This window comes from Theobroma umbraticum, unplaced genomic scaffold, assembly GCF_002168275.2.
Source record: "Theobroma umbraticum cultivar Fairchild unplaced genomic scaffold, ASM216827v3 scaffold_20.0, whole genome shotgun sequence".
In the NCBI taxonomy this organism is placed as follows: Eukaryota; Viridiplantae; Streptophyta; class Magnoliopsida; order Malvales; family Malvaceae; genus Theobroma; species Theobroma umbraticum.
Genome location: NW_018397266.1, coordinates 4,397,121 through 4,420,708, shown reverse-complemented (window position 1 = coordinate 4,420,708; position 23,588 = coordinate 4,397,121). Strand labels below are relative to the sequence as shown.

The 23,588-nt window shown below is 36.6% G+C and overlaps 2 protein-coding genes across 4 annotated transcripts; one reads left to right on the top strand and one right to left on the bottom strand.

The window, feature by feature from the left end:
• Window positions 1-4,336: 4,336 nt before the first annotated feature.
• On the top strand, window positions 4,337-5,434 carry LOC110423359 (uncharacterized). Of its 2 annotated transcripts, none has more exons than XM_021437576.2 (2): window positions 4,337-4,823; window positions 4,949-5,434. In XM_021437576.2, the coding sequence occupies exon 2, from the start codon at window positions 4,982-4,984 to the stop codon at window positions 5,282-5,284; it is 303 nt and encodes a 100-aa protein (XP_021293251.1). In that variant the 5' UTR covers window positions 4,337-4,823; window positions 4,949-4,981; the 3' UTR covers window positions 5,285-5,434. The 2 variants fall into 2 exon arrangements, with proteins under 2 accessions (XP_021293251.1, XP_021293250.1); XM_021437575.2 differs by having other exon boundaries at window positions 4,338-4,823; window positions 4,965-5,434.
• A 3,679-nt stretch (window positions 5,435-9,113) lies between these two features.
• Window positions 9,114-12,767, bottom strand: LOC110423567 (Phototropic-responsive NPH3 family protein). 2 transcript variants are annotated; one of them, XM_021437806.2, is made up of 5 exons: window positions 12,713-12,767; window positions 11,885-12,148; window positions 11,723-11,792; window positions 10,340-11,605; window positions 9,114-9,853 (listed from the first exon to the last, which is right to left on the bottom strand). In XM_021437806.2, the coding sequence occupies exons 2-5, from the start codon at window positions 11,941-11,943 to the stop codon at window positions 9,356-9,358; spliced, it is 1,893 nt and encodes a 630-aa protein (XP_021293481.1). In that variant the 5' UTR covers window positions 11,944-12,148; window positions 12,713-12,767; the 3' UTR covers window positions 9,114-9,355. The 2 variants fall into 2 exon arrangements, with proteins under 2 accessions (XP_021293481.1, XP_021293480.1); XM_021437805.2 differs by lacking the exon at window positions 12,713-12,767 and having other exon boundaries at window positions 11,885-12,698.
• Window positions 12,768-23,588: the final 10,821 nt, after the last annotated feature.

The following is a 23,588-nucleotide window of genomic DNA, read 5'->3' as shown; positions in this document are numbered from 1 at the left end:
AATATCTTATTCTCGTATCCAAAGAAAGAGTAAAACTTAACACTGTCAATGAAAAATAAAATAAAATTTAATTCTCTTCATCCCACTATTTTTCTGTTCATTCTTCCCTCTTTTAGTCAGTTATTTTGTTTCATGGAATTGGGAATTGGGAGTTTTCAGTAAACGACATTGCACTTATGTTGTGATCTAGAATTGAGAATTTTCGATGAATGAAATTTAGGCCTCACACCAATTGAATCCTTCAATTTTCTGATGTTTCATACCAAAGAGAAACGAGAGAAAAGAAGAAGAAAAAAAGGAAAGGAAATGATAAACGAAATTAGAGAGAGGGGATGAGGGACCGCAAGGAAAGTAGAGGTTCTCCGTATGAAGATCCCTTGACTGAAATGTTAGGGGTTTGAATGCCCATGTCAAAACCAGAAGGTGGAGAAGGGTGATTAACAGCACAGAGACAGGGATGAGTTTGTTTAAGAAACAAATATGGAGATAATAGCTGAAAGCGGAATTGACATGGATTTTGATGGGGGATTTATGCCATCAACGGAGTGATCAGGGGGTCTACTGACGGTGTGGAATAAGGCAGTCTTTGTTAAGAAAGTTGAATTGCAATGACAAATTTTTTGTGCACAGGGACGATCGCATCACCCTTTCTTTTTTGTTGACACTTGCAAATATACAGGGAGAAGAAATACTTTGCGTATGCATTTGCAAAGCTGGCATGTTTCACTGGGGATGGATTTATTGGGGTGTTTGACGATTAGGTGGATTTAAAGTGTGTTCCACTGTGTTTTCCAACTCATAGTTACGAATTGTTAATGTTTAATTTTACTTTTTGTTTAGATATGAGGATAACATAACATTAAATAAATTATTATTTACACTAAGTACAAGTATTAAGAGAAAAAATGTATACATGGGGTAGGGAAAGAGACCCACAGAGAGGGTAGAGGATTTTTGTTGGTTTTAGTTAGTTTGTTAATCATGATTTATAATTAATTAAATAAGCTTGTGTGAGTAGTGTAAATGCCATCGTTGTAGCCCGTTTTGTAGCAAGTCGAAAAAGTAAAATTTCCCAAAATCTTCTCCTTCCTTCCTCACGATCTTACAAAAGAAAAAAAAGTTCCTTTGCAAGCAGCAAAGTTGCAGTGAATAGCTGCTCACATTCTAGATATCAACTTAAATTTACGTGAGAGGCTTTGACACTCGGCTTCGTCATTATTTTATGCTTAACTACAAAGGTTTGCTCCTTAAATAAGGATTTAATACGGAGTACTCTTTTTCAGTGGTTTATAGTTGGGATGAAAGAGGGCCTGGACCATTGTTTAGCAGTAGATGGAGGGCGTGGGCAACGGACACATGTCACCAGCCAACGTTCAAAACGGGGCAGCTGCGAGTCCCAAAAGATAATGAGAGGGGTTATGTGGTTGTGAAATCTATCAAATCATGAAATCTTTCTTCCAAAATTGAAAATTTTTAATTTCTTAATCTTGTGTAATCACTGTAATGCTACTCATAATCATAGGGTGCATTTGAGATATATATATATATATATAGTTACCGTCAAAATATGAAGTTTAATAATAAAATTCATGGTCAAGTAATTAAGGGAGCTAGCATGCTGAACTTCCATTGCCTTGTGATTTTGGTAAAACAAAAGGAGATGCTAAATAGTAGAATGGTAATGTTAATGGTAATGCTTTTGCCATTATGATTACAGGATAGAGTGGTGGCTGAGACCAACGCTTGTCCAGACAAATGAGAACATCTAGGGTTAGGCAAGGGCCATATCCGGGCACTAGTTGGACGAGTGCTACCAATGATAAAAAAGAAGTGAAAAACCTTGTCTAATGAGTGTAAATTCCGAGAGAAATCGGAAAAGTTAGTCTAGGAATCCATGATCCAGTTCCAACGGTGGATCGGTTTGGGTCACTTAATTAAAATGGCGCTGCAGACAGGACAACCAAACTTGTCACATCCAAAGTACTGTCAGTACGCTTTGCTGTTGCGTTTACACTGCGACAAAGACATCGTTTACCGACACCTTTTTAATCGCAGTAAAGATTAAGATGATATTTTTCTTTCATCCCAAAATTTACGATTAAATTCCTTTAAATAATAACGTACGAAACCATACTTTTATCCTAAATTCTGAAATTCAAATGACAAGAGTAATTAAGCCTCCCTAGTCCGTACCTAAACAGACTCGAGAAGAAGGAAACAGAAAAAGGATGTAGAGAGCAAAGTTTTAAAGGCTTTTAATACCAATCCTGTTGGGTCCTTTTCATGTACTTTTCCTCCAAAGCTGGTTCTTTAAGCTTGGAAACATTCTCTCGAAGGGGGATTAAGTCGTAATCCCATCCCATCCCTAAAGAACTAACATCTTCTTAAAACCCAACCCTTGCCTTGTCGGCTGACCAGACATTAAAAAAACTTAAACATCATTAGCCACGCAGGCTGCCATCCATTGTTAATTAGCATTTATATATGCAAAAAAAATTTATTATATATTTCATATTTGTTTTGTGGAATTTGAAATCTTACTTTTCATTATTGACATGCAAGTGGAATAAATTAATAATTTAACCATTAGCAATGGAATTACCGTTAGCTAACTTTAACATATATCTAAATGCTACACGTTATTAAAATTAGTTACCATGTCAACATATATATACACATTTAATGATATTTAGGCTCCTAATTTGTAGGTTTATAAAGAATGATTTAAATTCCAGTTTCTCAATTTATATATTATATTATATGAAGTTCTGTATGAATAATATCTATGACATACCACTTGTGATCAAGTTAAGATGAAATAATAATAACAATTAGCCCTCTGGCCATCTTCATAGTTTCCTGACAAACACTGGGCCGAACCCCGGCTCTGCAAACGCCTTTGTTACGGACCATGACACCAACCAACTGGCTATAATGCAAATTGGGCTCTTCCGCTTGCTTCTCATTTGGGCCCATAAACAGATGAACCTTAGCTCACAATGCTGTGCTTTGCAGGCACCGTTGCGTTCTCATTTACTACCCTCCTTAACATTACTAATATTAAGTCACCACCACAATTCAACTCCAAGATTGAACTTTACGCACTTCTCCATATCCTAACCACAATTTAGTTATTCTATCTCTTTCATAATCCAAAAAAATAATTAATCAAATGCGTAAATAACTAACTTGAATATAGTTTTAGCATTTAGTTAAGAGATAAGTTGAACAACATACCAAATAACAAATTTCCGACTCCAAGCTAAAATGTTAATCAAAATCCATTTTATTCATGTGATTTCTTGAGTTAAAATCAATAGTACAACATAAAAATTATAATATTTATTTAGATTGTCATATCAATTAAACTTAACATATTCAACGTGTACTTTGACTTGGAGGTTAAAATGTTAAACCAACTCTATTTTATCTATATCACTTGAGTTAAGCTTTATGAATCGACAACTTTTTTTTTAAATAAAAATTTATGAAAAGATAGGAAAATTAAAATATTAATCTAAATCCTATGTTCTATGTCACTTGTGTTAAAAGCCAACTTAGTCTACGTGTGTACCCCTTTTTAATGAAAGATTAGAACTCTGGATTTGAATATGGGCGTAAGGAAAGACGTTGATATGCACACTTAAAAAATAAAAATAATTATAGGGACATAAAGTAATTCTCATAAGCGTCTTGCATGCCATTATGTCGAATTATCATTTCTTGGGCCTCTGTGAAGAAATGGGCCTGTAATTTTGTGCCCACTAAACTATTATACCTGATGGCTGGCAGCATCAGCACCCTCTCATCGTCCCCTACATAATGTCATCACCAAATTATTTTGGATGCTTTTCTAATAAGTTAACGACGTTTAATATCTTAATATGATGTTGGGTCACAACGATAGTAAAAGGAAAAAAAAAACTCTGATGATGATGATGATGGATATCCTTGTCTAGTTATTATATATATATATATATATAGTAAGTATCTTCTTATACTAGCCCGACAATGATAGAATGGTGATGGATATGATGAAAGTTCCATCATATTTTATTTACTCTGTAAGAAGTTTACAATATATTCATTTTTAAAGTCATTATCGTCGTAACTAGCATTTGTTAATTATAGAATTAAATGTGGCAAAAGAAAGTGTTATGTTTTGTGGAAATATTGCTTTCCATAATCAATGTTAGGAAGGTGGGATGTCATGTCCAAGGCGGCCCACATTTTCGTTTGAAAAGCATTTTAAGCCAGAGCAGATCCTAAGCAAAAGGCAAATGCAACCTCTTAAAGGGATATAATACGATATATACTAAGAAATTAGTGTATACTTTCAATGCAAAGTGATAAGCTAAAATTGACACCCACGAGAATGTCTGCCATGATAACTGAGGGACCCCCTGCTCTCAGAAGATTTTTGGGAGAGGGGGGGAGCATCATCATCTGATCTCATGATTCAGATGCATGCTGAATAGGGGAGGAGGAGGAGATAAAAGGAAAGACCAAGGGGGATCCCATTTGATGATGAGTTAGAATTTTCCTTTTTCTTTTTATTTTTTGGAGTGGTTGAAGCATTAGGAAAAAGAAGTGATAAAATTAGGTGGGAGGTTAATGGTTTTGATTAGAAATCCCGTGACAGGAAACGATCAGAGACAGATTTAGAAAGATAGTACAAGCCCCATCATCTTTTTCTTATTTTTAACCATAGCCAATTGTATCTCCTTATCCATATCTTTACCCTCTCCATTTCAAAGCTAGCGGAGACTCTAAACAGCTGAATCATCTGTTCATTTCCAGGTCATTCAAGACCCTTGTTAGAGGTACCAAGTCTATTTTCAATCTTCGCTCAACTGCTTTCCCTCTAACTATCACGCCTAGCTAGCTACACAAAAATAGGTGTAGTATTTCATGTGGCTTTCTAACTTTCATGTTGAACTATGCTAAGCGTTGAAACTTGCCAGGAGAAAGAGAGGCCAGAATGGAGAGTGGGCAGATGCCAAAGAAGGATCTGAAGGTGGAGATTCCATCAGAGGCTGAAATGATAGCTGGTGGTGTAGAGTCTCATGCCGCAGCAGCGATATCAGGGCAAGTTGCTTCTGGACTTAGCAGACAGCCAAGTGTTACAAAGACCAATTGCCTTTGCTCTCCAACCACGCATGCTGGTTCATTCCGTTGCAGGCTTCATCGCATCCCAAGTCTCCAGCGGACCAAAAGCATTGATTCTCAATCCGCATCCCTTCGGGATTCTACATCTAAGGCTAATTCTGCCACCGCTGAATGATCTAGTATTGCAGACGTATGGGGGCTCAATAATTCTCGTTGTATATATATATATATATAGTATATTAGTGTATCGTGTGTTATTGACTTGTTGCTGCCACCAAGACTTGGTTTTAAAATCATTGTTCTGCTCTGCATTAACCATTTTCTTTGTTTTCTTGCTGGAGTTTTATTTCATCTCCTTCTCATCATAAGTTCATGCATGCTTGAGACATTTATAAACTTGATTCTAGGTTTCATCAATGAACGGAATCATTAATTTGGTGGGTCTCGTTAGTTCTTGACTGGAAATGGCGGATATGCCTATGTTGATACATGGGATTTTTAGGTTGAAATACCACTCATCTAATTAGATACAATGACAAAGGTTATGCATTACGCCGGCCTGGGCAATGGGACTAAAAAGCATTCTCCTTGTCCAAGACCATATCTGATACTGACAGTACGCGCCTGAGAAACAGTACAAGCAAAGCAAACCATGCATCTCCTCTGAATTCTCTTGAAATATTAATCTCCTTAGGCACAACACAAGGTTGTATTAAATCTGCCAAATATGACCAAGCTTTTTCCTAAGCTTGTTCAAAGACTTATCTGGTACAGTTTTTGTGGAACCGTCCAACAGTATCAGCTGAGATTTCGCATGATTTGGTGGGGAAGTGAAGAGAGAAAAGAAACCAAAAAAAGGAATGGAGCCCATGACACTTGATCCTAACAGTGTCTGCTTGTAGATGGCTCTAAAATTTATTAGGGGTGAGCAATATCTGAACTGCCACCAAACAGGACAAATGGGCACTCATACGTCGGTACAGGACGCTTTGATTTTGGATTAAGAAAAAAGTTGCTCAACCTGATTTAATTGCCATCCAGAAGATGTACCTATCTTAAAATCCCCCACCTGACATGCAGTTAAGTAGCAAGACCTTGAAGCCCCCACGTTGTCACCAAAGAAGATTATTCCCAGGTTCCAGAACAGAAATTTCACAGATTTAGCAGTTGATGAACCGGGTTAATTAATTATTTAGTATTTTTTTAATTGAGAAGTGATTACTGAAAAGGGTAGACTCTGAACAATATAAGGGGAAATTTAAAAATATAAAAAGGCAAAGCTAGAATAGAGCACCATGCATGGCATGTATTCACTGTTGCTTCAACTCAAGATTTAAGCCTAGTTCGATTCTCAGATATTTCCCTCACAAGATTTTCTAGATTTATTGGAAATTTAAAGAAAATTAAAAAGTGGGTTATGGCTAAATTCAGGAGAAGACAGATAGTAGTACTAGGTTGGAAAATAAAGTTGGAGAGGCAGAGAGGTATCCGTGATTTGTTTTGGCTAGCAATGCTCTCTGACAGCTGAAAAGGATTTTCATTGAAAAATTGGAGCTAGGAAGCTAAGATATCACAAACAGTCCTTGCAGCCCCAATGCGAGAGGGGAACGAACACGAAAGGTGATTGAAAATGGAAGGACATTATTGAGGAAAACCATGATGAAGATGATGAATACAAATGATGGCTCGATCAACTACAACCACGTGACTATGAAGTAGTAATGCTCTATAATTGACCTAGGTTGAAAACACTTAGCCTATTCTAGGGCAAGAGAGGGACATCTGAATCAGCATGCAACTAATCTCAATAATTCAGGCAAGCGAATCATGTTTCAGAGATTTGCTGCTTCTTTCTTCATTCCTTACGGAACAAAGAGTACAAACATTTTCCTTTTCCTTTTAACAAAAGCATAATCAAATCCTTTAGTAATAATCATCAAGCCAGTTTATTAACAAAATGAGCTGGAGAGTAAATTCTTTCCTGGACGTTAATTCAAAAGGGTCTAACCTCGGTGATGCTATTAGGTTGCTTTTCATTTGTTATTCATTTTGGGCAAGGATTTGCTCGTTTTGACTTAAAATATTTTTTAAAAAATATTTTCAAAATTTATGTTTGTTGGAAAGATAAAAAAAATTATATCAGGTATAAAACATTTTACAAGTCAATAGTAAAAACACTCACTGATCACTTAAAATGTTTTACATTCTTGAGAGATATAAAATATTTTCCAAAAAACAGAAAAAATGCTCTTATATTAATGCTAACCATATAAATTTGATGAGTATTAATATTTAATTTAATATTTTTAAAATTAAAAAATACTTTTAATAAAATCATTCAATAGAATTAACATTTTTATTTATTGATTGAATAAATCTTTCTAATAATTGTAACAAAAAAATTTTGATGATTGTCGTTTAATAAATACACATTTAGAAATATAAGTTTTGAATATTTTATACGATTGATAAATATTTATTTTTATAATATTATAGTATAAAAAAATGATGGAATGGAAATTTTTTTAAAAATTAAAACTTACTTCCATTACGATATGTGGTTAAAAACTTTGTAACATATCATTATTTATTCTTTTTCATTTTCTTTTCCATTTTAAATTTTAATATGAAAATCAAATACTATAATTGTTTTGTAATCAACTCGATTTATCATTTTAACACCCAAATATGGTGAAAAATATTTTTTACTGGATGATCCAAACAATAAAAAATGTTTTCGATAGTTTAGTTAAATAACAGAAAATATTAATTTTTTTTATAAAATATTTTACACAAAAAATATTTTTCTCATCTAAATTATTTTTCGATTACCAAGCATATCCTAAATTTATAATTTCAAATATGTTTTAGTGGATATTCTTACTTCTTTGCTTGTATCTTTGTTTGGTTGGGAAAACTTCTGGTCAAGTTTTCTAGGTTTTCAATTAAGATTTTAACAAACCAAAATTATTGAATTGAAAGTGTGGTAATGTGAAAAGCAAAGTGTCACGATCTACGCTCTTTTGTTTAAGTATGAGATAGTCTATGCAGCACTTGAGTGGACATTTCCATACAAGTCAGTCAATTTTCGATTATATCTGATCCAATGTTAATAATAATAACAAATCAAATTAAAAGAACTCGTATCAAAATTAAAAGGTATATCGAATGCCATATATGCAACTACTGAGTTATGAAAAGAAAATATATTTTATTAAGATGAAATTAATTACAAAAGAATCGAGACACACCATCGTCGGGTCATAAGGGCAACATTAGATAATTCGCTATAAATATACCTTTACTAATAAAGCAGTCAAACAATCCATTGACTGTTCTACCCTTATAAAGAGTTTACAAAATTTTACAAAAATTTTACTAATAACCATTACAACGCTTGAAATTAGAACATTATTTTTCTAAAGGTTTTCCTCTCTAAAAATTTAATAAGTTTTTATAAAAGTGTCATCACGAGCCATTATATTGTTTAAAAGAACGACATTTCCCTTATAGGTATAAAAGGCTCCATCTCTTAGACAATTCTACGTTATAATAATCCGATACAAAGTTGGCTCATGACACAAAGCATCTCATCCATGTGAAGACTACCAGGCCTTGCATATTTTGTTTTGTTTCTTATAATTTGTCTTCCTATTTCTCTTTTAGAAAAATTTGCATTATTTCATTAATTCTATCGTTTAGTCATCTTAGCCGGTGGTACGTTGGTTGTGCACAAAGCATAAAATCTGAATCTTTTGAGATGGCAACAAACATTTCTGTATAATTCTGGAATAAAGATATGCCCATTTTAGCTGAAAACAAAGAAGTAAGACAAAGGAATTCCAATAAAACAGCAATTGCATCCTGTCAGATAGAAGAAATGCCAATACTTAATCTTCATTTAACAGGTGAGAGGATTCAGGGAGTTGCAACTGAGTGACAAAGACAGGTGTTGCAGAATCATGGACAGACGCAGCCATATTGGCCCCACGATTAGTAATTCACAACTAGGAGTCATAGTCCAGTTTCAAAAATGAGATTCACAAAAGAGAATTTCCTGTCTCGTGAAAATCTTGATTCTTATTATATTAGGTTACATCAACAATGCACATTGAGATTCTTTGATTCTCAGCTAAAATTACAAGGCATTTGCTCAAGGACAAAAAAAAAAAGAAAAAGAAAAAAGAAGAGAGTATACGTTACCTTTAAAATTACCATCCCCAACTTGGAAATAAACAAAATTCACTCAATTCTTTTCACTGCCACTTCTATTGATGGACAACAACTTACTGAACATTTTTTTGGGTCTCGCAGGAAGAGCACAGAAAGCCTTGAACTTGGACGGTCTTCCCATTCCGTCAGTGTGCATATCATTTTCGTCCAAATCATCATCTTCAGCAAGCTTCATCCTTAATGTTGAAATTCTGGACTTTGGAGATTTAAGGCCTGAGACGCTCCATTGGTCATCTGCTTGAATGCTAGTAGTAGTGCTTAAAGGCCCGGGAGGCCTTGATGGATCAATGTTATGAGAGGCTAGAAGTGCCTTAATGTTGCTAGGCAATTCAGTCACTTTGCCCCCTGCCGTGGCAGCTCGAGCTTGCTCAAAGAAGAGAACTTGTACCACTACTCTAAGAGGAAGTTTTTCATTTTGCGCAGCGTGCATGCAGGCCTCAACAGAGAGTTTTTTGCAGTCTAGAACGCGGCACAACTTTTTTCTTTCGCTCTTGTTTAGGTCCGGATGTGCCTGGATATTAAAAAATAACAACTAGAGTAATCGGCACCTTCATATTAGCACTGATAACCGTGTCATTTTTATGCCACTATTTTTCTGCATGCTGGGGTGTAGACAGAATTGCTAATTATTTATGAGATGGATGCAATTACACACCATGGAATTCCCTCCATCTTGAAAATCAAGGAAAAGGCTATTCATGACTTGACCTAAGACAACTCTGTAAATGTCAACAAAGTGAACATTTGAATTACAGCCCGCATGAACACTTAGTCAGCAGAATGTAAAATCATTTCTGCTAAATTTGTTAGGTCAGCCTAATCTTCCTAACTGCCAATAAATCAATAACATGAAAAGACTATTAAGTCAAGAGAGTCGGTTATCCACTGCAAATAGTGACCCCACATCCTAAGATGTAATGCTGAAATATTGCAAAAAGTTCAACGGAAGAGTGAAATATGGTAAACTAACAAGGCCAGGAAGCCAGTTTTTATTTACCTTAAGATAAATGTCAATCGCTCGGTAGAGATCATCATGGTCATGCCGTGAGAAATCTGGAATTGTCTCAGCTATTGCAATGAATTTTGACAGAGGTAAAGTTTTGTCTCTGGCAATCTCTTTAAGATATCCATCTACAATTTTGGCTACTTTTAGTTTGGAGCTATGTGATGCTGAAGATGACCTCCTATTTTCCTGAAACTCAAAATCAATATTCTCGGCCGAACGGGACCTTCTTCTCCCTTCAAACCCCAGCTTGGATCTTTGAGGGCTAGTTGGAGGACTCTGCCCTTGTAACATGAATTGCTCCAAAATTATCATGACTATGTCTACATCATAGAGACTATCACTTGAGTATGACACAGAGGGTATTAACAGATCACTGACTCTTGCCTCCTCTAACTGAAGTGCTACTCTTCTAGCCAATTCCATCTTTGAAGAAGATGAAGCATTAAGAATGTTGGCTGCTTTCAAGAGTTTAAGTAGAAAACTGCAAGAAACAGCGCCTTTTTCAGACGGGAGTAAACTTACTATTGATTCCAACAGCAGCCGGTGCTTTGAAGTAACCTCACCAGCTGAGTCTGAATCGGAGTCAGATGCTGCTTCTTTTTTAGCTTTTATTTGTCTGGATATGTTAGGTAGCGATCGAGATGCATAAATTTGCAATGCTTCGCCAATGAGATTAGAGGGTATTTTCCCACCAGATTTTATTGCTATCATAGTTCTCCAGTAGAGGTCTATACCCAACTCAGCCATGTCTTCAGCCCACCAACCCTTGGTTGTTGGTCTGTGCCGCTGGCTCTCTGCTCCATTACAAGATATATCATCCCTAACCCTTCTCGAATGACTATGTGACAAGCTCACCTTGGAGGGGTGTGTCAAAACTTTTGACGCAATTGCTTCAATGCATCTGCTTGTAATTCCAAGGTCTTCTGACCATAAAGGAAAGGCTTTGGTGCTCTGCAGAGTGACAATAGAGTCTTTCCAGCCGTGTAGGATGCAGGAATTGAAAAAAACTTCGAGTTTGTAAGCTAAGTTGCCCTTCTCAACGTCTTCTGTCATCTGCAGATATTCAGCTGCACATCTTGCAGAAACAATGTTATACGCGCTGAGAGTGATCGTAATACCATAACAGAACTTTGCACAAAGCTCAAACGCCTCAATTCCACCAGGGAAATCAGGTAGTTGGATTATTTGGTGTTGTGATGTTTCTGGGGATTCAGAGCATAGCCTCTGCAGCCGCAAACACTTTGACAACAGAGGAAACTGCATGTACAAAGAATTTCCGAAACAAGATTGACAAAATATTTCAATTGGACAGCAACAAACACAGGAATTAGTCTTCCTGATGCTAAATTTTCAACAATCTTACAAACTCTTTACCTTGTGAAGCAGATATCTGCTTCCTTTCACTTGAATTATAAGGTCACTAGAGACTTCAGAAGAGACAGACCTGCATCAAGACAAGAAATTCATGGTATCTTTCTCAAGAAAGATATCTAATAAAAACTAAACTCTGTCTATAATCGGTCACAAGAACCATACCTTACGGCCTCAGCAGTGTAGAAGGTGTCAGGCCGGGATCCGAGTTTCATAAACTTCATGACTAAATTTTGTGTTGGTTTTTTCTTCACTTGGCTTTGTGTATTCACCAGATGCTAATTAACATGATAGAAACTAATAAACCTCTTTTCATGCCTGATTATAGAAGCCTCCCTTTTGAAGCACCAAAAGTCATAAAAAGTCCCTTCTCCAACAGCAACCAAAAGATGTTCTCCGAACAACAGAACAGACTAGACCACCCATTTCCTGTACGAAAATTTTCCCAACTAAGCAACCCCCAACTAGAAACCTTAGAAAAAAAATTAACAAAAGACCTCAGACTCCAGAAAGTTAAAAAAAAATAAAAAGCTTCCTATATATCAAATAAAACAAATAAACTGTCAAACAAAATATAATTTTACTGGAGGAGATACTAGAGAGGATATCCAAGAAGAAAGGAGTTCCAAGAGATTTTGTTGTGGGTGTAATACTCTCTCTGAGTTTTATATATAGAAATTTTTTTATATAAGCACAAAAGAGTCAAGAGACAAAAACTCAGAAGATCAAATGCTCCAAAGCCAAGTCCTGTCAGTCAAATTCCATACCCCATCTGATTTGGACATGCAAAACAAAGAATCAAAGCCATTGCAATCCTATCAATATCAAGTGTTCTACAACTCTCACCAAGTCAATGAACCCAAAAGCATAGTAAAAGAGACCACACCTCTCTCTAAATAGCAAACATAAATGTTAAGTTCACTACGTTACTCTAATTAGAAAGACTCTCTAGTCTCTACACACGCAAATAAAGAATGTTTTTGAGACAACAACCTGAAAAAATCTAACGCTTTTGATACTCTCTACAAAGACAGCAACTGCCAAAAATTCATCGGAAAATTCAACCTGAATATACGTGAAAAACCTAAGTTTATGTGCCTGATTATATATATTTTTAGCCCTTTTCTGACATCGATAAGAATATATTGTTCAAGGCTTGAAGGGCATTTTGCCATGAGTCTTATGACCATGCCATGCCAGCGTGCAATGAGCAAGGCAGCACCCACGTGCTTAGCCTGTGCCCACTTGTGCCCCTCTTTCTCATCATTGCCACACCAATTTCTTTGTTTTTTTTGGTTTTTCACCTGTACTCCCCAGGATTATTTTAGTCAAACACTAGTTTATACGCAACATCGTACGCCTCTCAATTCTCGTTTAGTATTTTTTATTGTTAAAAGGGAATCTCAGAATAAAAATGTAGAAAAAATTACAAAAGTTTCTGTAATATATGTTGTCTGCTTTACAATATAAAAGAACAAAAGAATACAGAAAAAGAAGGCAAAGGGGGAGCCTAAAAGAAGGAATAGGATATGTGTATCGCGATCATAGTTGCCTTTAACCATCCTCACCTATGGCTTCGCTCTTTGCAGATCATATTTTATAATTGGGGCTGCAGCTATAAAAGCCTGAAACTGCCCTTGTGATTTCACTAGAATGTCACCAACACCCCTTTCCTAGAATCTAAGGCTAATGGTCCAATGATCATGAAATTCAGCAGATTATCAGTGTGAATGAAAGAAACTGTAGTTTAAGATGGGAGTGATGTTAGGATGAGGTAAGGGAAAGTGTTTCTCCGTCGTAAAGTATTCGTTAATGAAATGTTGTTCACTTGGCAGCTGAAAGTCAGCTTCAAACTTGTTTTTGCATTGGATTCTTACAGGAGATGACTTTTTATTGCCTTGCAGTCCTTTTTTTTTTTTAAGTAGTATTTCTCTTTTATGGCTGAGATTGACAGGAATGTGGGCTCGAGTCCATTGAAGGAGGAACCTAAGAAAGTAAGAATGATGAGCCATCCATAGTTCCATAAAAAACTAATGTCTACTGGACAGTTAACCCCACATCATTCCATTTTTAAGCTCCAGCTGGACTATTCACAGCTCGAATGGGTGCCATTTTATGTCAACAAGCATTAAAATTAAGTGCTTTTTCCAGCTTATGCATTATTATTTCTCTTACTAAATTGCATTCATTTGAAGACAAGAAGAGAGAAAGCAAAACAGCTAGAAGTTGCAAGGAAAATCCAGAGGCTGTCAAAGCTTTGAGCACTCATTCCACAAGCTTGAGGGTTACTTTTCCAACCAAATAAGCAAAAATAAACAAAAAGGAAATGCTTTTGATGATCACCTGGTTTCGCTCAAGATGTTTCAAGGGACTTTCTTCTCTGCTGCAACAATATATGCACCAAATGAAAAAGAAAAGATGAAAACTCTTCAGTGATGCTGTAGCGTTACTCCATATTGAACATAAAAGTCTATAAAGAAAGCGAGAAAAGGTCTCTGACCCTTCCACAAGATCTTGGTACGGTTGTTTCAGGAATATTCTTGTGTATCTAATGAGGTTTGTATGTATTTTCAGGCAATCCAATCCAATCCAATCAATAAATAGGTTAAAAATGCGAAGATTCAACAACTTGGTTTTGTCAAAAGAGAGGTTATGTCCAAGTGTTGCCTCCCTAAATGTTGTGCCCAATTGGGGCATGATCACAAGGGGGGATTAAGATCCAGTCCCGGGTTAAGGCTCGATCGCCGTCCACCAAAGACCGTGACCCGGGCTTTGTCTCGGCTCGATCCATGGCTTGATTTTTTGTGGGTAAGCTATGGATAACTAGTGAAAATTGAGTGGCGTTGGATACAGGTAAAGTCTTTGTGGGCATAAATTGATGTCAACCCTGCGTGACTAAAAAGGGTGATCCACGATGCTGTAATGGTCCTTTCTCTATGCTACCCAACGGGGTGGCCAACCGACAGCCCTTCCTTTAGTAGGACCATCTGGAGGGCCCATGGGATGGGACCCTTGTACCCCCACTCTCTCAATTGGAAACGCCTTTACAGATTGGACCCAAAGGGGTTGAAATTTGCAACTCGTAGCCTTCACATCTAAATTGCAATACTTTTGAGTTCAGATGACGTGGTGCATCAGATTATAATTTGCATAAGAAAATTTGGCTCCCCATTAAATTCTTGTTTGAAAATCTGATTGTAAATAAATAAACAGAAAGCGATTAAAAAGACTTTCATACAAAAGAAGGTTGGACTAAATATAGGAGCTAGATGTGTACTGTTAGGCCGTTGCCAGTCACATTTCAGGGATTAGAAGTGAGAATCTTATAATTGATGGTGGTTGGGAGAAGGTGACGGCCATGTGGGATCCCCCCAGTACAACATCACTGTTCCGTTTGTATTTTCAGGGATCTGCTTGGGAAATCACAGAACCTGAAGATTTTATGAAAAATTAAAAGCAATAATAAAGAATTGTCATTCATACAGAAAATCAGAGCAGAAAACTGCACTGTATTTAACTTTTCTGTGTTCAATTTCATGCTCGAAAATTTCAAAGGAGTTCATCCTACCAGAAAGAGACAGCATGCATCATGTAATGAAAGTCACAAAATTTACAGTTTTCGTGATTTATTGTTAACTACAAAATTATTGCATTAATAATACAAAAAACACCATTTGCAGCAAACTGCTATTGAAGTTTGATATTTACGTAATACCATACAAATCAAGCACACAGGAGGGATCAAGAGGGGCCTGAAACATTGAAATGACGCAGCGATTAGGCCGGTTTGGTCAGGGTTGCACCCGACAACACGAATTAATTTTAGTCTAGTCATTCACACAAGTATTGCTTTGGAAGGGTATAGTTGATAGATAACCTTTATAAAGCAATTGTCTCATTGGTAATCTAGATAGTGAGCAAATGTAACAAGCTCGATCGTGTTATCACTGTCTGTCTGTCTGCCTGTTACAATACCTTTTTAGGGCTTGAAGATTTGTACGTATTAGATTAAAAAACAAACCCACACCCACAAGCCAATAACGACGACTGATCGTGAGGCCAGATTTGATGCTAGCTAGCCAGGCCGGTTGGTATCTTGTTATGTTCGAGACTCATGAATTGTAACATTCAGAGTTACAGGGGACCTTTCTCAACTCTCTCCACTCCGTCCCCCAGTGACACTGGCCCTGTCCCTGCATGGAACCAAAGTCCTTTCAGCTTTTCCAATGCGGTGCCCTGCTCATTTACTTGTGGGGCATCTGTGTTTCAAATGAATCCAGCTCTTGGCAAAACCAAACAAAACCAAAATTAAAAGGGAAAAAACAGCCCCAACCCCACCACACCTAGACGTAGCTCAATTACGTCCACCCATTAGTTGGTTCAGGACCATCACATTAGGGTATAAATCCAGGACTATCAGTAGCGGTGAACTTGCAAACTCAAGGGATGTATGTATCAAACCAAAAGCATCCATCAGTTTGGAACAAATTTCATCATTATTAAGTCTCTTTTCAAAGTGAAAATGATTCGGTGACAAAAGTCAATAAGATTCCGTTAACATCTTCGAGGCTGTATCCTGTTGAATGCTTCTTGACTACTTAAAATGAACATAGCTCACTTCTTCATCTGAATGCCTGAAGGCAGAGATTAGATTACTAGGTGTCTTGTTGTGATGAAGAAAAGTTGGTTAATATTAGGGGCCGAATCCTAGCTCTGATCCGTCTGTCTAATGATTAAGTTAGTCGTGTTACTCGAGTTGGTTATTTTATATATATATTATAATAATATATATATATATATATATATATATATATAATAAGAGAGCTTCTGTCCTAGATAAAAGGCAACGTACCTTATACATGGGGAAGAATTGACTTGAGGGAATAGGTTAATTAAGTTCAGGTTCAATATTTTCTAACAAATGATAGTTGTTTTCAGGCCAACTTAGAGTGCAAAAAAGCATTTCCGCGATTTAAGTATAGATAACAAAGTCCATTTGGGACCTCCTACTATTTCTAATCACGGTTAATTTGCACCCTAAATACTCCACCCAAACATTGAATTAATAATGTAGCATATGATGTGTATATATTAATTCCTTTAGCCTAGCAATTAATGTAATTGGAGGGAGGAGTGTTAGAGAAAGTAGAGTGAAATGAAGTGAAGGTGCATTTACAGGGAAAAAACAACACATAAAAAGAATGGGAGAGGATTGAATTTTCGTATACCTTTTCGAATCCCTCAATTTACGAGTTGCAATTATTATAAAGATTTTAACTTGTGATTCTTCATCCCTTTTACCCCTTAAAGCTTATTTTAGCAATGATCTTAAAGAAATATATGCTTCGTCACCTTACACTTTGGTCTCTACTGCTTATTTCTTTAGATGTAATAAACTTTTATTGATTCAATTTTAAACATTTTATGTGTGAATAAACTAATCAATCATAAATTGAAGACCATTTCATTTGTAATTCTTTTTACTGCAACAAAGATTCATGTAAAATGCACCACTTACAAATATAGATTTTTATATAATATTTTAATAAATTTTATGTAATTTAAAATTATATTTAATTAATTATAATGCAATAATTATATAGATATATATATATATATATTTCTCGTGAATTGGTTGATCTCACTCTTAAATAGTTCACTACAATCTTACTATATCACAAAAGACTAATAATAGAATTGAATAGCAGTACGTGATGGGAAAACTCGTAGTAACCTATAAATTGATTATAAGTTTAATCTCTTCTTCACTCCTAATTCCTAAATAAAGAAGAAAAGAGTCTACCAAACTTTACTCTCCTCATTTTAGGTAAAATACTAATTTTTCTCATCTTTCTGCCAATTGACACCTTTAAAAGACCAAACATATACACCGTAATATTGAAATACCCACTTCTTGGTCGTCCCACCAGCTCATCATTAATTAATTCATGTTTGGTCTTGGGAAGAAGTAGCCTTATGGCAAATCTCTGTTATGATCATTAACCATATGCTAAAACAAAATGATGGCCTTGAACAGTAGATGTCTTATGTTTAGTCAAAATATACGATTACCACCTGAGAGTGTCTCTCATGTCCAACGTTAGGTGGATTATGGACAAGAAGGAGAATTGGTCAATAATTAAAGCATTTTAAAGCTTGAAAATCACAGTTGTAGTTGTTAAATGATGGGATTTAGCTACCCTTTTCCCCAAGTAACCAACCTTCCTGTGTTTGTCAAAGATTCGCGTGCAACGCATGGCAAGGCAGGATGAGTGTGACTCGACAAATAGATATCAGCTTTAGCTGATTACAGACCGTGAAAGACCCCCAAAGGAAAGAACAAAGGTAATATGGAATATATATATTTTGTGTGTAGTAATCCAATCATCAATACGCCCCCATTTTGATCAAGGTCTGGGAATAACTTGAAAGAGAAATATACATAATAACACACAGTTATACCTTTTCACTGTTTGGTGGGCTTGGAGCCTAAGCTTTTTGCTGTTTGGGTAGCAGAAAGATCATTCATCCAGCTAAGAGAAATGCCATTTCCCCCTGTATGTCAATAGAAAATTTGATCCTTGACTGAGGCAGCAAAACAATGCCTTTGTTTCTGCTACCAATAATTTGAAAGTCCAATTACTAGCTCATCATCTTTAAAAAGTCCAAAGTTTTACACAGACTTAAAAAAGTTGCAGCGGCATAGATTAAGCAGATAAACAAACAAAAAAGAAAGAAAAGGCCAAAAGCCAAAAGCAAGGGGCTGCCAGCTGGGGCGGTAAGTGGTAAACTCCAAAAACACAGGCAAATGACAATTTGCCTCTCCTGCTCTTTCACTGTTGAGAAGAAATTAAAATCAATTCTCATGCTGGCTGCCTGGAAAAAAACCCATAGTCCCTTGTTTTTTTGTTGTATCCTCGGTGTTTACAGTTCTGAATACAATCACAGTAACCTGACCTTGACCCCTCTTTAAATTTTGCTGGTGTGAGTTCATATCAACTTTAATAAAGGTATGGGATAAATGTTGAGCAGAAACAAAAAGCAGTGACCTTTTCTCTGCTCTTGAGGTCGGTTAATTATAAAGATCAAATCCAATGAGATCAACCAATACGTGTCATTCGACTTTGGCTTTGGGTTTGATCTTTGAAATCGAAAGCCTCTTTCTTTCTTTTCTTCTATTTTTTTCGTTTTTCAATCATTGCATTATTCATAAGCAACATCGTTGGATTTGTAGCTAGAAATTAAATAGAAAAGTAAAGAAAGAGGGAGGGTGTGCACATTGGGCGTCGAAGTTGCGATCCAAATGTCACATTTCAATGGATGCTTGGCCCATCCATATCCTCTAGACATCGCCTTTACAAAGCGCGAAGCTGATAATATTTCAGATTGTAACATACAGCTACTTTTGGGAAAGCAAGATAAGAAATAAATTAGTATAATATGAAGCAGACAGGAGCAAACACACGAGGGAATTTGAGATGACAACTTATATGTTTTTTATGCTACTGAGGAATTCGGTCCTGAGAGCTCTTTTTCTGGACAATATATTGCTAAATGTCGTCTTTTGATTAATCCAACATTATAAGAAAGTAGTAATTTCTCAAGTTCCTGCGTGATTGAAAATAAATTAAGGAATATTCAATAAAAGTTTCTCTCTTCAAACAAGAAATAGACATCGGTAAAAGCATTGTCAAACTCGGTAAAAGCAATGTAAAACCCTACTCCCAATGGGCTAAGATTTCTTACGGTAGCACACCTCAGCAATTAACCCACAAGCAAAAAAGAAGAATAATGGTAATGATTAGGTCCGATCCAATCCATATTGTGATCAGCACCAAAGAACAGAAGTCTTTGGTCAAATTTAATTAAAGAAGAAGAGAGAAAGAAAGTAGTGGTAGTATAGTATTTTGATAGGATTTGGAATGTTAATCCAAAATCCAGGCTATGGCATTCGTTGGCAATGAGTAATCCCCTCTTTATCTTTGATTGCTAAGGTTTTAGGCTTTTTGGTTATGGGTTTATCTCATCCCATCATTGACGGTGGACTTTGTGGCTCAAATCGCATCAATGTGTAGTAATTAGGTTACCCATCGAGGGAGCGGCCGTTGAATCTTATTGGACCACATAGTACGGAGGGGTTTTTTTTGTTTTTCTGTTTTTGCAATAAGTATTCCTCCACTCTTCAAATGGCAAAATGCCAAGTTGCCAACAGTTTTTGTCGTTGGGAAACTGGCTGCTGGTTTAGGCTGACTGCCTAGAGATCTCGTTCTCTCTTCTAGGTAGGTCAGCAGTTTAAGGATTAGAGTTGAGCACTTCTCCCGGTGATTCTATGTGATTAGAGGCCCTTATGGGCCTACCCGAAAAGCAAAAGACTTCAATGATCGTTGATTGAACATTGAACATGCTAATTAATGTCTGCTTTCTTTAAGCAAAAGTCACTTTTCCATTAAATCTAAAAAATTTGGTATCATCTGCAAAATGCTACAACGTATTAATTGTTCAAATTTGGGTTACTTTCAAGTTGGAAACAATTTCCTTCCAAGTTAACATCTTGTCTTCCAAGCCTACTTGTGAAATTTGTCTTGTTCGACAAGCTAGAGTAATCTCTATAATATGGTTCCGTTAGACCTATGATAACTGCTGAAAAGGTTTTGACCAATTCACTGAGCAGGCTGATATTTTTTTTTTTACGACAATTGAGTTCCACCCACGCTCTTCATTCAACCGAGTAGGACAAAGTTCCCCTCTTTGACTCGTCCTCACCACAAATGTGTCTGTCAAAATCAAATAGGAAGGGGTCTGAGGATGGGGAGTAGGGAGTAAATGATGATTGTTGAAGCAAGTTAATCAGAATCGGGCTCCATATGCTGATGCCTGGCAAAGGAGCTGACATAGCCAGCTTCAGTAGCATACATTTCTAAATTGTTTGCATACATAGAATTAGAAGAGCAAACAAGGCGAAGACAAGCCCAAACAACAACAGCACGGACTGGGGACTTTGCCTCTGGTGACTTACGTATACAAAACCCACACCACACGTGAAGATTTGTCACTCAAAATTCTAGAGTTTCCAAAAGCTTTTGTTTGTATCAGAAAGCCAGCCCAAGGAAGAGCCACATGGCCAGTTGGTAAGGGAACATTGACAAAACCATTCTACCAAAATAGCTGGATTGCACACGTGCATTCGTGCAAGTACAGCCTCCTTTTGTCTCTGATAAATAAGAGAATCCAAGGACCGAGTCCCCTGCCTCAAAGCCTCGCAAGGCTAGGTGCCACAAGCTTTGGGTTGCTAATTTATTTGGGATGGTGATAGTGTTGTCTAAGAAAAAGAAATAAGGTTATGTCAGTTGTTGATATCCCACCTACACTTCCAACAATATCGTAAAATCAATAATGGTGTGGTGTAGTTGTATACAAAGGAATGGAGCCGTCCAACCCCTCTTATAATGTAAAGAAATTATAGCATAGAAGAGGAAAAATGATGCAAAACAATATGTTTGGGCTTGATGATAGAATCATAATGACAAATGACTTGGGCTTTTGTTTCAATCAAGGACGTCCATATGTCCTCCTTTCTTTCTCTTTGTTAAACTGATATTTCACTTTACATTACTGTTAGAAAAATATACGTGCAAGGGACAAACCGTGAGGAACAAACCTAAAGCTGGAATGGCCCAACTCTTTGTTATATGTAGTCTTATAATAGTTCAGCCCATGGCCCATGTTTTGAGGGGCCGTCAGGATTGTTGGGCCCTGGACCTGCATTTGATTTTGTTGTTTTAGGATGTCCAAAACTTTTAACGACGATGGCGGACTGCCTTTTAACCACCGGCGTAACAATCTATGGTAGTGCACAATTGCTTGCTTAAGCTACATTGCATATTCTTCGAGTATATCCGCCATGCAAGCTGAGCTGTGTCTTCCTGGCTTTTGCTTTTCTTGGAAAATACCACTTGCTCTTAACAATATCCAACTGATTTTAATATTTCATGATTCTGACTTGTTAATTTCTCTACTTATTGCCATTACTACTGGCTTTATTCTATATGCATGCATTTCTCGAGAAATTCTTTTACATCAGACCATCCTACCTTTCTTTGTCCTTTGTACTAGTGCACTACTTCACCATTACCAATTAAGCTGTTTTGGTCCATCTTAGACTAGCACAAGCGGGGTTATATGCATTAATATTTGTGCATTTTCCCTAGTGGAAGTAGCATTGCACTTAACATTGTTTTTATCCTATTTCCATTGTATTAAGATAAATATCTGCATTATCACAATCTTTTAATTTATGGATGGTGTAAAGTTTTACTGACTACTAGTATGTATGGTGACTCTACATGGAAGTTGTAAGGATTTTTCCTAGAGAATCGGATTATGCTGAATTACAGCCTAAACCTATTAATAGTCCCTTTTACGTCGGTCCCTTAGTTATTGCCTTGTGTTAAGCTTCTCAGATCACTTGTTCGCAAATCCAGCTGGTGGAAAACGCCATTGTCCATCCTTCCCCTTTTGCCTTGTAGCGTAAGCTCCAAGTCATGCTTCAGCCTTCATTACAAACTCTTCCTCCTCCGAAGTAAAATAGAAAGATGTTAATTGGAAAGGCTGTTCAGAATCTAAAAAGCACGTGACATGTTCTTAAAAAGCTAAACAATTGAACCACTTGGCCTTTTTGCCCTAGTCTTTCCACAGCCCAACCACCTTGCGCACGTTTCAGCTTCCTACCTCCCACAATTACCACTTTATTGTATGATATAGTTCATTATTAATTTAACATTGAGGAATTGAATATAGCCTGTTTCAGGCTGTGAATATTGCTTCTTCCCCCCACGGGGTCTCTGAGAAATGTTGGGGGTGCTAACCACTAACAGGATGGGCAAAAGCCAAACAAAACAGGTTAAGAGATGTGAAGAAACTTATGACTAAAGGGGGAACATTGGCTGTCTCTTAACTTTTAATGTTCTCTAATGAAAGTTTTGTTTATTCCAAAATAACATTAATGTCTTGATCAAGAACATTCATTTGTCAGTTCAACCCAGTTTCACCCATAAAACGACGGTTTCTAATTGATAAAAAAAGTTTTGTCATTTAGGAGGGGTTGGAAAGCCCGATGCGTTATGTTAAGCTGCCATCAGACTTCTGATGTTAACAAGAATTATGTTATGATGCCAATTGAGTGTAAAATGGGGAAAGCAAGAAAACAAAGAGGAGGAAGATGCCAATTGATCGTAAATGGTGAAAGCACGACAACAAAGAGGAGGAGAGTACAAGGTTTTGCGATGGAATTACCTGGAAACTTAACATATTCTGGTTTGGTATGTTCAATCTCTTATGAGGAGTTGACTGACATATGTAAAAGGAAGGAGAAGAGTAGTAGTGGTGGTATATAATAAAGATTTGGAGGCATTGCCGACCCATTCCCAAAGGGGCGAAATTGGGTACGAAAGCCGAAGACCTCACCACACGTCTTAGTCTAGACACCGTTAATCAGCCTCAAAGCTTGACTCGTACCAATGTTGGTGATGGATTTCTCTCTTAGAATATTGCTCGATTCACGTTTTGTCACCACGGCACGTATTGCTAAATCCTGTCGTGCTCACAGGAAAACGTGGCGGAATCTTGGCCAATCTAGTCCAGTTAAAAAGTTCTTTTACTTCTAAACGCAAACCGAACTAAACTCGACCCAACAAACAAGCAATTAAGTTGACTCATATAATTTGGAGATTTGGAGTCACCCTACACTACCAAGTCTACTCGGTATAATTTTCTCTTTATCATTTATTGAGTTCGACGAAATTATTTGGTAACATATCAGCCAATTTGCTAGGTTCAATTTACATTGCAAACTTTTTCTAATCGGTTGTGA